Source organism: Lonchura striata, chromosome 1, assembly GCF_046129695.1.
Source record: "Lonchura striata isolate bLonStr1 chromosome 1, bLonStr1.mat, whole genome shotgun sequence".
Classification (NCBI taxonomy): domain Eukaryota; kingdom Metazoa; phylum Chordata; class Aves; order Passeriformes; family Estrildidae; genus Lonchura; species Lonchura striata.
This window is the reverse complement of record NC_134603.1, coordinates 142,896,511-142,910,246: the sequence shown is the minus strand read 5'-3', so window position 1 is coordinate 142,910,246 and position 13,736 is coordinate 142,896,511. Positions and strand designations below refer to the sequence as shown.

Genomic DNA, 13,736 nt, shown 5'->3' with positions numbered 1-13,736 from the left:
TTCCTTTATATCACACAGTTAATTTTTATAAATATCTTTTTTTAAATTTTAAGTTTTCTATAATTTCTATGCAATGAAATGCCTTGATCTTTAAAGTAGAAATACAACTTACATTTGAAAGAAAATTATAATGATTTATTAGACTTTAAAAAGCTAATATTTCTAGAACATTTTTTAGTACTTAATGCAGTTCAATTGTACTAATTTTTAATACTTAGGGATATTTTTTCTTCTTTTGTGGTGTTTCTTTAGTCTTGAAGATGTTTCTTAGAACTGGTTGCCATACAGAAAGAAAATAAGATTACTGATTTCTTTGTTAGAGAATTCCAAGTCATTGTATGAAATCTTTTCAGATTAGATGTAGGTAATCAGATCTACTGTTTCATTCTATATTAGAATTCCTAATTTCTTATTAGCAGGTACCTCTAATTTATTTCTATCTAGGATCAAAAAAGAAGCAACTATTTAGTTTCTGTGTCACCTGAAAAAGTCTGAGAGACAAAAAAAAATGCATTAGGAAAATCTCAAGTGCATCAGTAAATTATATTTTAATGTATGAAGATTTCCATTTCCAATGTCACCAAAATTAGGTAATCTGCAACCAGGTTTTGGCTGGCTTTGGAAGTTTTCTCTAAGGAAATATTCACAAATTCAGATGGCCCTACACTCTTTGCCTTAGCAAGAAGAATAGAAAACAAGAATAGAATAGGATTTTCTGATCCTTTTGGCTCCCACCAAGCCAAAAATACTTGTGGTATTTTGGTACTTCCTGCTAAAACTAGGATGTGTAAGTTTGAACAAATGAAAATTATATAAAAATCCATTAGATTACTTGAATACAAGAAATATATAAGTAATCAGCTGGAATAGTTGAATTGACTGAAGTGTCCTGTTTCTGTTTTGGTGCTTGTTCAGAATAACTATTTAATTTATTTGGATTTTTTTTCTTTGTAGATTATCCTTGTTCTGGGATGCTGGGAATGGTGTCTGGCCTTATTCCTGACTCTCAGATCACTGCATCTACTCAAGTGGATCGAAACTGGATCCCAGAAAATGCTCGTCTCATAACGAGCCGTTCAGGCTGGGCGCTGCCACCAACTACGCATCCATACACAAATGAATGGCTTCAAATAGACCTCGGGGAGGAAAAGATAGTGAGGGGCATAATTGTCCAAGGAGGCAAGCACCGAGAAAACAAAGTGTTCATGAAAAAATTCAAAATTGGCTACAGCAACAATGGATCAGATTGGAAAATGATCATGGATTCCAGCAAGAAAAAGATAAAGGTAAGGGCAAAAACTGCACTAAAGAAAAGTTGAGTTAAAAAAAAATAGTTTGCATTACATTTCTACACATCTCTATCTGACCCTAGGAAAGGCACACAGCTGGGGTGAAGCCAAGTAGGAGGACTCCAAGGGGAGCAGCCCTGAAGGAATGCTGTGGGAGCTGTCCCATGCCTGAGGGCAAGAACTGGCCTTAAAGATTTGCTTATTCAACAGTTAGCTCAGGCTTGACTCCTGGCAACATTGATGCCTCTGTGGCCCACAACTTACTGCAAAATCCCATGCAATGGGATTTTAAAGTCTACTCTAAAAAGCCAAACTCTAAAACTGAGAATGAATCCAACTTATTTGAGACATTTTTTTGAATGATTTTTATTTTGCTTCTTTCTGCCAGAGCTATAGAATGAGAATGGTGTTACTCAGCTCAATGGGGTATCTCAGGTGTTTCTCAGCTGCCTGTAGATTGCTTTGAGAGTTTTACAGGCTTTCTGTAATGATCTGATCCAAGTCCCTCCAAAAGAAAGTGATGAAGTTTTGATCATGTTATCCCATCCCAAGTGGGAAGTACTATTGTACTCTCACAAGGGAAGAATCTTGGAGCTTGCTTGGGAAGACATTTCCAGAGGAGGGCCAAATGAATCACTGAGTTAGATTCCAAGGAAAAGAAAGTAACTGAGGCCCAGAAGAGTTTCTGGGAATGTATCTGTTTTGATTTGTTTTTGGATGTATGCATTTCAGGACCTAAATTATACTGGGGGTTTAGGTTATTTACACCAGATCCCATTGAATTCTTCCATCCCATTTTGCTATCTCTGCTCACAAAGTGCATTTTTGCCTCAAAAGACACAACTCTTTCTTAGTCCTGCTACCCAGTTGCTTGAGAAAATGAGTAGGCATGCAGCCCTGTTCACAAAGTGGTGCTGTAGTACTGAGATGACCAGGGAATCATGTACCAAAACGTGCCCTCAAAAGGCAAATTGTTGTGGTGCTTGGCAGATGGGAATCCTGGGAGTTGCTCCATATATCATCTGTGTTGGTTTGAAAATTAGATGTAAAAGCTGTTTGGCTGTATAGACTCATCCATTGGAGGAACCTGTGTTTCCCTGAAGGAAAAGCTGAGTGGGCCCATGGATGTAGCTTTTCCAAGCGCATTTGGTAAATATTGGACTTCATTCTCTCCTGTTTTAATCTCACTGAATATGTCTGCATTTTCTCACTTTTCATCATTTGTTTGGGCGATTAAAACTAAATGGATTCAGCCTTTGCAGTCATCTCCTTTCTCTTGTTACCATGAGTTTTGACTTCATCATAAAGTGTGAAGGGAGTGTAAATCAACAATGGGATTTTACCATTTTCTTTCTAAAATAGATGTTGTTTTGACATGTACTTCTACACTGTGGCTCAACGAGGGAAAAAAATAATGCCATATGCTTTCAAAGCAGCGCGCCGTCTGCTGCACGGCTTTCTGTTTTCTAATACAGGCACTTGCCATCATTGTCAGAAGTTAGCAGTTTGACAAGAAAACTAGTGTGCTAACTAATGCGCTGAGCCCATCCTCAGTTTTCACCACCACCAGAAATTAAGTTTCAAGATTAATGGAATGGAGAGGGCTAGAATTCAAATCTCTTGTGGCATAATTATAATCCTTCCTAAAAATTCAATATATTTAATAAACTTTATTCCAAAGCAAGAGTCTTCTTTAAAGAGAATAGGATAAATCCCATGATTTTGGAGCCTGAGGAATTGAAAATGTTAATGCTGGAATGTAGTGTTTTTAACTGTAAGTAGAGCTGGATGGGACAGGATGCTATAATGAGTCACAGAAGGAACATGGATTAGAAACAGCCCTTTATATGAAATGAAACACATCGTTTCATTTGGTTAAAGTCATGACTTTCAATAAACAAACAACTGCATTTCAGAGAAGAAAGAGCAGTGAGAGGCTAAACATAACAGAATGTGTCCAAAGGGTGAAGCATCACCTTGTTTCTTAACATGATCTTGTCATTCATGCCTGCAGCTGCTTTCACAAAGACTACCATAACTCCTTCCTCTTTAACTGACCCAATTTCAGCTATTTTTGAGTGTGCAAACTGTTTCCCCCTCTGAATGCTTTAGCTCAAGTGCTGAAAGGAGTGAAAATCACAAATCATCAAATAACCATGCAGAACTCCATTTCAAGGTCCAATTTGTATTTCTTGTCCATGGGCTTGCTTACTCAAGTTTACTCCACAAAGTCGTCTTTCTCTTTCATACTTCTTTCATCCTTCTACTTTTTATGGGGGTGGGATGAAGTTGTTTTGTGGGAGTTTTTTGCTGCTTTCTTTTTATAGTTCCTCTCATAATTTCTGTACAAGAAACTTCAGAACATCCTGCCATTTGGAACATCCTTTTAAAAATTTTCTGTAATGTTTATTTTGATTTTAAAATAAGTTAGGCAGATTTTGTTCTGCTCACCATCTTAGCGCCTCTTCTGTTTAACTACTATTTATTATACCTTCTCTTTGTAGTGGAGTAAAGCAATTTGTGACATAGCTCGTATAAAGGACACTCACAAACTGAAGTTTTGCTGTACACTCCTCTCTCCTCTCCCACAAAGAGTATCAGTATGTGTTTTAAATGAACAGTCAAAATTGAATCACAGGCAGCTCTGCTCTACAAAGGACAGTGATTCAATGTAATTCTAGATGCCTATTGAATCCTAATGTCTATGTGTCAGTACTCCATAGTGATGTCTTTTATAAATCAGTTTTCATTATTATATGTTGCTATTAAGACTACTATTAAAAAAGGGAGCAAGAATTCCTCAGATACATGTGTCTGTCTACTTTTTACACATAAAATGGCATTCATTCTTTTTCATATAGTAGGTAGCTTTTCTGATCATTTGCACTATATTGTTATTCAAATATAATAATATGTAATTCCATGTCAATTAGATCTGACAGGCCCTCTACACATGAATTTGTGACAACTGTCTTCCAAGCACTAGCAGTACACTGGGTCAACCAGTGCCCCTTGAAGCCATCTTGGAGGTGCAATTTCCCTAGGAAATAGAAGGAGCAGCATTGATGTTAAAATTATTTTTTTGGTTTAGTTCTTCACAGTCTTCCATCACCACTGGCTTTTGCTACTGGCACTCTGTAAGCAGTGGCTGGAAGGAATGTGATCATAATGCAGAGGCGTACAGTAAAAATAAGGGAGGCTTTTACAACTGTACTGAAAATATAAGAAGCAATCAGAATTACCTGTGCTGGTTTTCTGCCTTAGGAATTCAGCCAGCTTTTCCCATGGCCTCTGTTTTCTCTGCTACAGATGAATACAAGGAGTTCATTGCAAGTTGGGTTTTGTTCTCGTCCAAAATGAAGGACATCTGATGGTTTCTTCCTTAAGAATGATTCCAGTTTCACAGCAGTATCGTAGAACTATCTTAGGGTAGCACTTCTAATCTTAAATTTGACCACCAGTTCAAAGATGGTTTTTAGAGTTTTGCCATTTCACTAATTCATGGGAAATGTGAAAATACTTTTACTTCATTGTTATTTGCATTTTCATATTTTGTACTTTAAAAACTTCTGAAAGCATTTTTTGCTGTAAAATAGGGTAAAAATAAATACTTTTGCCTATCTTGGGCTATAAAGCTTTCATGCCAAGAACTGCTTCTTTGTTCAGTTGATTCCTTCTAAGGACTGATCATCTACATGGAGGCACTTGAGGTGTTGCTATGAGTAAAAATTATACAGTACTCTATATGCAAAAGATTAATGAAAATGAGAAACTGAAGGTATCAAACAAATGCTATTGAGGGTTGCATTATGTCTGAAAAGCCCAAACTGCAATTCACAGTATATATTTTTTGTCTGAAATGTACATTTGCTGACCTGCCTTGCCTGTTGGATTATATTGCAGTTTTGTCAGGAAGCAGCTTTTTTCTCTTTCTTCTAATTCTTCTTCAATAGCAGACTCACTGGAAAAACTCTTGCAGCTACTGCTCCTGAAGTTTAATTTATGCCTTTTGAAATAGCTACAACTTGTGAAGCTCTGTCACTGGGGGAAATCAGATTGAAATCTTCTTGTGAATAGTTGGATTATTATTGTAACCACTTAAAAGGTGACAGGATCTTCACCTCAGCCATTTTTTTTCTCTGAGAAGTGTTGGAAATGTCACCCAGTTAAACCTCAGATCAGAACGCCATTTAAAAACATGTCTCATTAAACACTCAGCTCTTGTTATGACCCTGATGGATTAGTTGCTACCGAGTTTATGAAAAATGAAATGCATTACTTTTCCGAGAAGCTTTAACAATGTATTTTCTATTCTCATTTAGGATAGGAATGCCTGACACTTACTAAGCCATTAGAATATGGCCTACGGCTCACCTAATTCAAAGGCTGGAGAATGAAGGAAAAAAGATGAGTGTGAAAAATAGACTTCTCTTGCTTTTTTAACAAGTAGCATTTGTCATGCTTTGCAGACTTTTGAAGGCAACACCAACTACGACACGCCTGAGCTGCGGACTTTTGAACCAGTATCGACACGATTCATACGTGTCTACCCCGAGAGAGCCACACACGGGGGACTGGGGCTGCGAATGGAGCTGCTGGGCTGTGAACTTGAAGGTAATTGCTCTGCTAGAAATGAATGCACTTTATTATTTTCATAAATACATTCTCTGCTTGGTCTGCTGCTGAAGACTGTTGTGTCTGCACAGGCAGCACATCGGACTTTCACTTCCATGACTGCCATTAGTGCTGGTTCTTGGCCTCTTCAGTTCCTCTCTGCAACATTTGAATTTGCCCAAGGCACATTTATTATTCTTTTTCCCATTCTTTTGTTAAATCACAGTGATACTCTCCACATGGTTTTCCATTCCCTTAAGCAGTCTTATGATTATACTTCTGAGAATCATAGAGCTATTAGGAGAGAATAAAGACAGGAACTTAAATTTTATGTTACCATGATACAACCCTGGAGGAGATGTTTTCCGAGACTGCAGAGGGAGCTTTGCTCTAAATATAGTAATTATGTTCCTCTATCCTTCAGAGGGCCTGAAAGTCACACCACAAACTATGGTAGGCAAAGATCACTTGAGTGGACAGTGTCTGTGGTGTTACTTTTGGGGTTAAAGGGGGCCTCTTTGTTCTTTACTAAGCTTTAATTTTGCAAGAATATGTAGGAGATGAAAGACCAGGAAAAGCAAGGTTTAGACATTTGTCCTTGGACTGTGACATAAAGCCCGCTTTGATTTTTCTTATATAAACATAATTATTTAACTTAATAGATAACTACAGATAACACTATGTGAATTTAACAATTTTATCTGGTGGATGATAGTATAGTGGTGAGGCTTATAAACCACACATCTTAAAAATATAGAATAACAAACCATATTATTTGGGGTTTCATATGGCACCTCTTCTAGAAGCAGCTCTTATAGAACAGGCTCCCAAGATGAATGGAAACAACTCTACCTCCATTTCTTTCTCACCATTTCTCCCCCAGGGGGGAAGTGTGGGAGGCATTTGCTGTGAGAACTGATGAGTTCTGTGTTGTTTTTTTTTTAGTTCAGTGATTGAATTAGTATGATTTTACTTGGCCCGGAAAGTGGGGAGGTTGGAAATACTTCTTAGTTCCCGCAGGAAGCCCTCATTTCCTGTGAGAATACTTAGTTCCTGCAGACTATTGTGCTACTTGCTCAGAAAAAAAGAAAACCCAGCACCTGCCTTATGTAAACTCACAAACTCTGGACAAAGCCCTTCAGCCACAGGCCTTCTGTAGCCACCCAGCCATCCAGGAGTGAGCCTGTGCACCACCCCACAAGAATATATTGCCCAGTGAGATGGAGGACCCTTTGCTTTTAGGCAAACTGAAACAGCAAGTACATTTTTGGTTTTCCACTGGGACACATCTTTTCACATGTTTTCCTTCTGCTATGGTACACTTTTGATGTATGCTCTCCTGTAGGTCATCCATGGGTAGGTGAGGTCAATTCCCATTTGCCTGTGGGAGAAGCAAATAATGCTTAATGTTGTATAATTGCATCTTAAGGAGGGAGTTGAATGAAGTCACTTGAGATTTACTGAGCAAGAAGAGAGTTGAGATGAGAAAAGAAGCGTGGAGGTTGGCGCAGAGTGGAGTAGAAATCAGCTCTTCAGCAATAATGAGCGTGGGCAAGTTTTGTGTTCTTGAAACATCCCAGGGGGGCATATATGAAATGATGGCAGAGATGTAGGCAAGCTTGAGGCTATACAGGGACACAAAGATCAAGATAAGAAACTTAACTGGATGTAGAAATCTAGAGGGATCCCCCAGAGGGGTTCTTATAGCAATGTGGGTAACAAATGTTCTGCATAATTTACAATAGGTACAGAACTGTTTCTTTAACTAGGGATAGATTGAACCTGTAAAGCATAGGTCAGGGTCCTAAAGAGGCATGTTTTATCCCATAATATAGCTATTTCAAAAAGTACCACCTCTCCTGACATTTTCAGGCCAAGAAGTCAGCATATGTGATCTTCTGAGGGCAGTAGAAGGGAAAAGAAGAATCTGCAAAAGACATACATTATTGCATAGCCTATAATGAGTGAAAAAGATTGCTGATGAAAATAACAGTAAGTGAGAAGAGACAAAAGGCTGGATCACATTCCAGGAGTGCTTATCTTAAGCCAGGGAACTTTCATACGTGCAGCATGAAACACAAACTTAAATGCAGCACCAAGTGTCTGTGCTCTGCTTTTCCAGATGTGGTGTGCTTTGCATTCTGGGCTCTGTGTTTTCTGGCATCTTCACAGACCTGAAGCTTTTAACTGTAATAACAAGGTTCAGACTTTTACTGGTTAGACAGCAGCTACCGGAAAGTCATCACCAGCAAGAAGCAGGCAGGTGGCTGGGAGGGATGACTGACATCACTGATGTCTTATTTATTTATAGCTTAAAAAAAAAAAAACCAAAACAAACCACCTTCCATGTGTCCTCATTGTGCACAAAGTGATTCCACATCACACTGCCTTCCTCCTGCTGTTACCAGAACCGTGCTCAGACATTTCCTCCCTTAAGTGTGCTCTGCAGAGAGGTTTCTTCAGCAACTCATTGGGTGCTAGAGAGTTACCACCTTGAGCACGCACCCCCCCACCCCTCTGCACAGGCTCACTCACTGGGACTTCGGAGAGCAAGAAAAGTATGGGATCTCTATGCCACACACAGCGCTTCAGGACTCATTCTGCCTGGCCAGGCTTTCACTGTTCCTTGATAGGAGCAACAAACACCCCTCAGCCAGTGAATAGACAGTCTGGGGCTTCGCTGCCCAGCTCTGCTCAGCCCTTCAGCTCAGTTATGCCTCAGGGCAGGAGGCAGAACAGATACTCCCCATGCCAAAGAAGTGCTAAGCAACCTGCAAAGTAGAGTTGCTTCAATCATCAGACACAACACATGTGCTCATCAGGATGTTACTCCCAACTGCATGCTGGTTCTCCAGCTCGTGTTTTAACTGAACAACTGGATTTTGTTTCAGCTCCAACTGCTGTCCCTACCGTTTCCGAAGGCAAGCCTGTGGATGAGTGTGATGACGACCAGGCAAACTGCCACAGTGGCACAGGTGATGACTACCAACTGACAGGTGCAGAAACCATCCTCATTCCATTGCAGCTTCATTGTAGCTCATATCCATCACCAGCTTAATGTTTGCACTGATTTAACCACTCAGTATTAATGGACATTAGTATGCAGTTTGTATTGTTAGTGCTGTCAAAACATGGGCATCTGCCTTTTATATATGACAATACTTTTGATTGTTTTCTCAGCTATGTAATTTTTGAAGAAAATAATAGTGACTAGATGGAAGAGAGGGCAATTTTTTGAGTGGTAATTGTGTCTAATCAAATCTTCTAATCAAACTTTCTCTTACTAAGAAGAAAAGCTGGACAATACTCTTGAGATTTATTGTCTGAGATTGAAGAATTTGAAATATTACTTGGTTTACATTATAGGCTATAGTTATAGGCTTCCTACCTAAAACTTAGTATAGGACTCAAATCTCATTCCCAAATCTTTCCCAGATAGAAACAAAACAGATTTGTTTCATCAAACTGCACTGCCACATACTCATGCTGACAGTAATATTTCCATGATCTTCCCTGCCTACACAGTGTTACAGCCACAGAGGGGCTGATGCTCTCCAAGCTGCCATCAGCAGCAGAAATGTAGGAGTGGGAGATGTAACATAGACTGCATCTGAAATAGAGGAAGCTTGCTAGGTTTCATATCCTCACACTTCTGCACAGAATCATTAGCCCTTCTAAGACAGCTGACACTGCACTCTATGCTTTTGATCTCTTCTTGGAGGTCCCTTGTTCCACAAATCTCTGTGTCTGTTTGATTAGGTCTATAATCTGCAGTAACGGAGCTTGTTTTTAGATGCAGCGACACGAGTTATTTCATCACTGCTCCCTGATGTGCTTATCTAATAAATGTTCATTGCTTCTTATATCCATGACATAAAATAGCATTAAAATCTGGGACTAGCTGTCCAAGAGGTCATTGGGTGAGCTTAGGTAAGAGATTGGCTTTTTGGAATCAGCCAAGCTGAACATCAGGCAACAGATACAAATGAAAGTGAAATTTCAATATCAAACCCTTTCTGAGATTTGCCAATATCTCCTGTAATTGCGTGTTGCAAATCATAAATTGAAAAAAACAATTCTTGAGTGGAAAAGACAGTGCATGGTCACTGTCACTGCTTTTCAAATCAGTGTCTCAGATTAACCTTATTCTTTTTGAAAACAGCCATGAAGGGAGTCTGATAAAATAGTCTGTATTGTGTTAAGGTAGCTCAGAAAGTTTTCAATGTTACTAAACAATGTAATTTATTTATTTTTTATTCAGAAAAGAAAGAGGCAGGTCAGGAAACACTAGATCTTCCTGCAGAGCCCTACATTGTCTTGCAAAGCCCAATAGGTAGAGTCATACTGCACATAGAGGAGGCTCTGTCAAGGAAAGCAGACAGATCTATGCAAGCACCTTCCATGTTCATAGTCTCTGCACTTCAAGGAGCTCAGGACTCCATCCCACATCTCCCTTAGGGAAGGTTTATTAAGCAGAAGAAAACCCTTCTGGCAGCTTCTGCAGGTTGTGCTTGGGGGGCAATTTATAATCTCTAAAACAAGGGAACAGCTGCCAACCTTCCTGAGCACCATCTCTTCTAGGGAACTGAATGTTTCTTAGTATCAATACTGAAAATTACTGCACTGCCTGCCTACAAAAGTGCAGACATTTAAGTACAATTTATTATTACAACACCTAGAAACCCTAGGCAGTGCATGCCCAGTTCTTCTGGACATTGGAGAAATGCTGCATTGTACATATGGTTTTACTTACAACAGAAAAATGCACAGAACTGATTTTACCTATAAATTAATTGTAAACATTCTTTTCTTCCTCCAAACTGCATAGAAGGCAAGTGTGTAAGTCTTGTGGTCCATTAAGGGTAGCAGGGCAGTGCAGAGGGGATTTCATGAGTGCCTTACCCTCTCTTACCCGTTCCCAGTGCAAGCGTGACGTGTGTGCTCTCGTGGGTGCCACTGCAGAGTCACTTCCCTGACAGCACTTGCACATGTGTGAGTACCACAGTGAAGCCTCCCTTGCAATTAACTGTAATTGTGCTGTAGGCCAAATTCCTTCCTGCTCTATTTGGACCCCATACAGAGCTACTCTATTTGTGTGGTTTATAGCATTTCCCATCAGATCATTCTCACAAACATAAAGCTGATACAGCTTGGGCATTCATTCTCATTGGAAGTCATCATAGTCATCCTTTCTATAATGCTTTAAGCACTTGCTTGCTGGAGAAAAGAAAAACAGGAGTCATTGACTGGCAATCAGCACCCCACCGTGCATTTATAATTGAACTAATTTCCTTTTTGTTTCCTTATGAATATGAGGCTTCCTTTAAAAAGTCAAGTATTTTAAAAATATCAATTAGTAAACCTAGGAGAGGGCCATGACCCCACTCACCTCTTGTTTATCTGCATGAAGAAAAGGACAAAGGGGAAGTCCTTAATTCTTCCTTCACTTTGAGATAGAAGTGAAACCTACCTTAGACTAGATCCTAAAGTCTGGCAATTCCCATGCACCTCTCCTGTGAGCTGGTCTCACAACACAGCTATGAAAAGACTTACAGGGAGCCCCAGTTTTACCTCACATGCCTGGTATGAGAAACAGCAGGTCATGGGTAAATGAATAAAATAGTGACTCTTAGGAGGTGTCATGAAGACCAGCTGCTCACTTCCCATGTGATTTGGAGCAAATCAGTGTCTATAAATCAAGGACGGTCACAGGGACACGGTGAGGATGATTTAGTTGGCGTTTGCAAGGACTCCAAAGATACACAGCTTTATTTAATGAAGAGTTCTTGTGGGGCTTTTTTGATAAAGGAAAACAGACTTTTAATGTCATATTTTCATGCTTAAGCTCTCATACTCAGTTAGCTACATGTCTAACAAAGACAGTAATATTTCAGGTTTATATATAGGTTATTCCTAATGACTGCTGTGTCCTTTGTTGTGTCACATGTATCATGATACACATAATTTCTTTTCCAGGTGGGACTACAGTGCTGAATACAGAAAAGCCAACAGTAATTGACAATACATTACAACCAGGTAAAAAAAAAAATTCTTATTAAAACCACAATAAATTCCATACACAAATTTCATGCCAGAGACAAAATAATGAATTGCAGCACTTCCTGACTTACCATTCCTTGAAGTCTCTGAAGTAAAGAAGCATCTGGTCTGTTAGCTCTGTACAGTAAATATTTTATTCCTTTCATCCACATGTAGATACAGCAGAGAACAAGATTTCCTTCTGCATCAGCAAATGCCAAGTGCTGACAAAATTAAACTAACTTAATCACACAGTGCACTGTTTAAATGTGGCATGTCAGTGACACAAAGTGTGTTTGCAAACTCCAGGAAAACAAAAACAGCCACACAGGCCCACTCACTATTTATATCCATGGTTTTGCAAAACTAAAACAAGCAAAATTTGCCAGTTTTTTTCCACTAGGGAGCTGGCAGTTCTACAATATTGTTTTCTAGCAAGTTTTCTTAAAATGGGGTTACATAAACTGTTACCATGTACTTGAAAAGGGAAAATCAAGTTGTCAGTGGCAGCAGGTCCTCGTTACTTAATACAATAGCTAGAAGCTTTTAAGTTCCTTAGTTTGCTGCTTCCTCAGCTTTCATACCCTTTTTTTAATATCCTGTACAATTTACTGGGAGTGGGGGAGAGGATGGATTTGGGCAGAAAACCTTAACTCCAAAAACTATAAGCACTGGTTAAAAATCCTTTGCATCAATAATTGTGGAGTGGTAAAGAGGTCAGTTTTCAGTTACTTCCATTTCCTCCATTAAAGCACAGTCAGGCACAGTCTTGCAAGTGATTTATTAACAGGGTGGGTAAATGTTTATCATTGTTTCCTCAACCATGTGACACAATCCAGTCTTGCTTCAAATGAAAGGGACTAATAATGTAAAAAAATTCCTAAAGGACACTTATGGTGTTGATCTGATTAAGAGATAGAGCTGACTTAGCTCAGACGTTGTTCCCAGTCTCAGCCTCTGCATTCAGATATTGCAGAGGCCAATGCTTTTACTCTCCTCAAAATTTGTCTCCAGGGTCACCCAATTGCCTAAGTCAGCAGACACTATTTTTACCTCTGCCCTGCTTTATAAGCAGAGGCAAATCGTGGAGCACCAGTACAATGAGAAACACAACAGTGAGCCAGTCCCCCCTGTTGGGACACCTCTCCACCCTCCTCTTCACAGTCAGTGCTGCTGAAGGGCTGGATGGCTGCTGCTGATCTCACAGTTCTGCAAAGGGTTGGGGATGCAGAGGAAGAAAAGATTCTGTGCAGTGAATTTAGAGCAAAGCATTTTAATTTTTATGTCTGAAATTATCTGTTAGGTTTCTATTTTGATGAGATTAAGGACTTTTTACAGTCTTCTTGCATTTAAACAAATGGCAGACTTAGAAAGTGCCTCTGTGCAGTGCAGTTTCACTCCCATCCAGCAGTGCCAGCTGCTTTGCAGGTTGTGTTCAATCCCCTTGGCATGGGTGGGACTCTGCAGTAACAGATTGACTGCTACTACCAGAGATTAAGATATCCTCATTTTTTCTCCTTACTTCCCTCCTGCACCACCTTTGCTTAATCTGCCATGTGTCAAGATTTTTCTCTATTAAAAGAGTTTCTGAGCCTCTGTTCAGAGCATGCCAATGTTACTTCCCTGCATTGTACTTGTAGGAACCATTTCCTTCCGGGGAATCAGGGACGAGTTCACATCCCAAACTCCAGGCTCCCACATGGCAGCACATTACAAAGATTATAGATAGAGATCAGCCAGACGCTAATAAATAAGAATAAGGTTTCCAGAATTTCCAGTTTGAGACATAAAGGT

The 13,736-nt window shown here is 39.5% G+C and overlaps 1 protein-coding gene across 4 annotated transcripts in view; it reads left to right on the top strand.

The window, feature by feature from the left end:
* NRP1 (neuropilin 1) overlaps positions 1-13,736 on the top strand; it is a 114,076-nt gene that overhangs the window by 83,794 nt on the left and 16,546 nt on the right. For 2 of the 4 annotated variants that reach the window (XM_021542958.1, XM_021542961.2), the window contains exons 10-13: positions 955-1,286; positions 5,759-5,903; positions 8,795-8,878; positions 11,880-11,939. In XM_021542958.1, the coding sequence (XP_021398633.1) occupies positions 955-1,286; positions 5,759-5,903; positions 8,795-8,878; positions 11,880-11,939 (621 nt within the window). Of the gene's footprint in view, positions 1-954; positions 1,287-5,758; positions 5,904-8,794; positions 8,900-11,879; positions 11,940-13,736 lie in introns of all 4 variants that reach the window. The other 2 variants (XM_021542957.1, XM_021542956.1) reach the window with 1 other exon arrangement.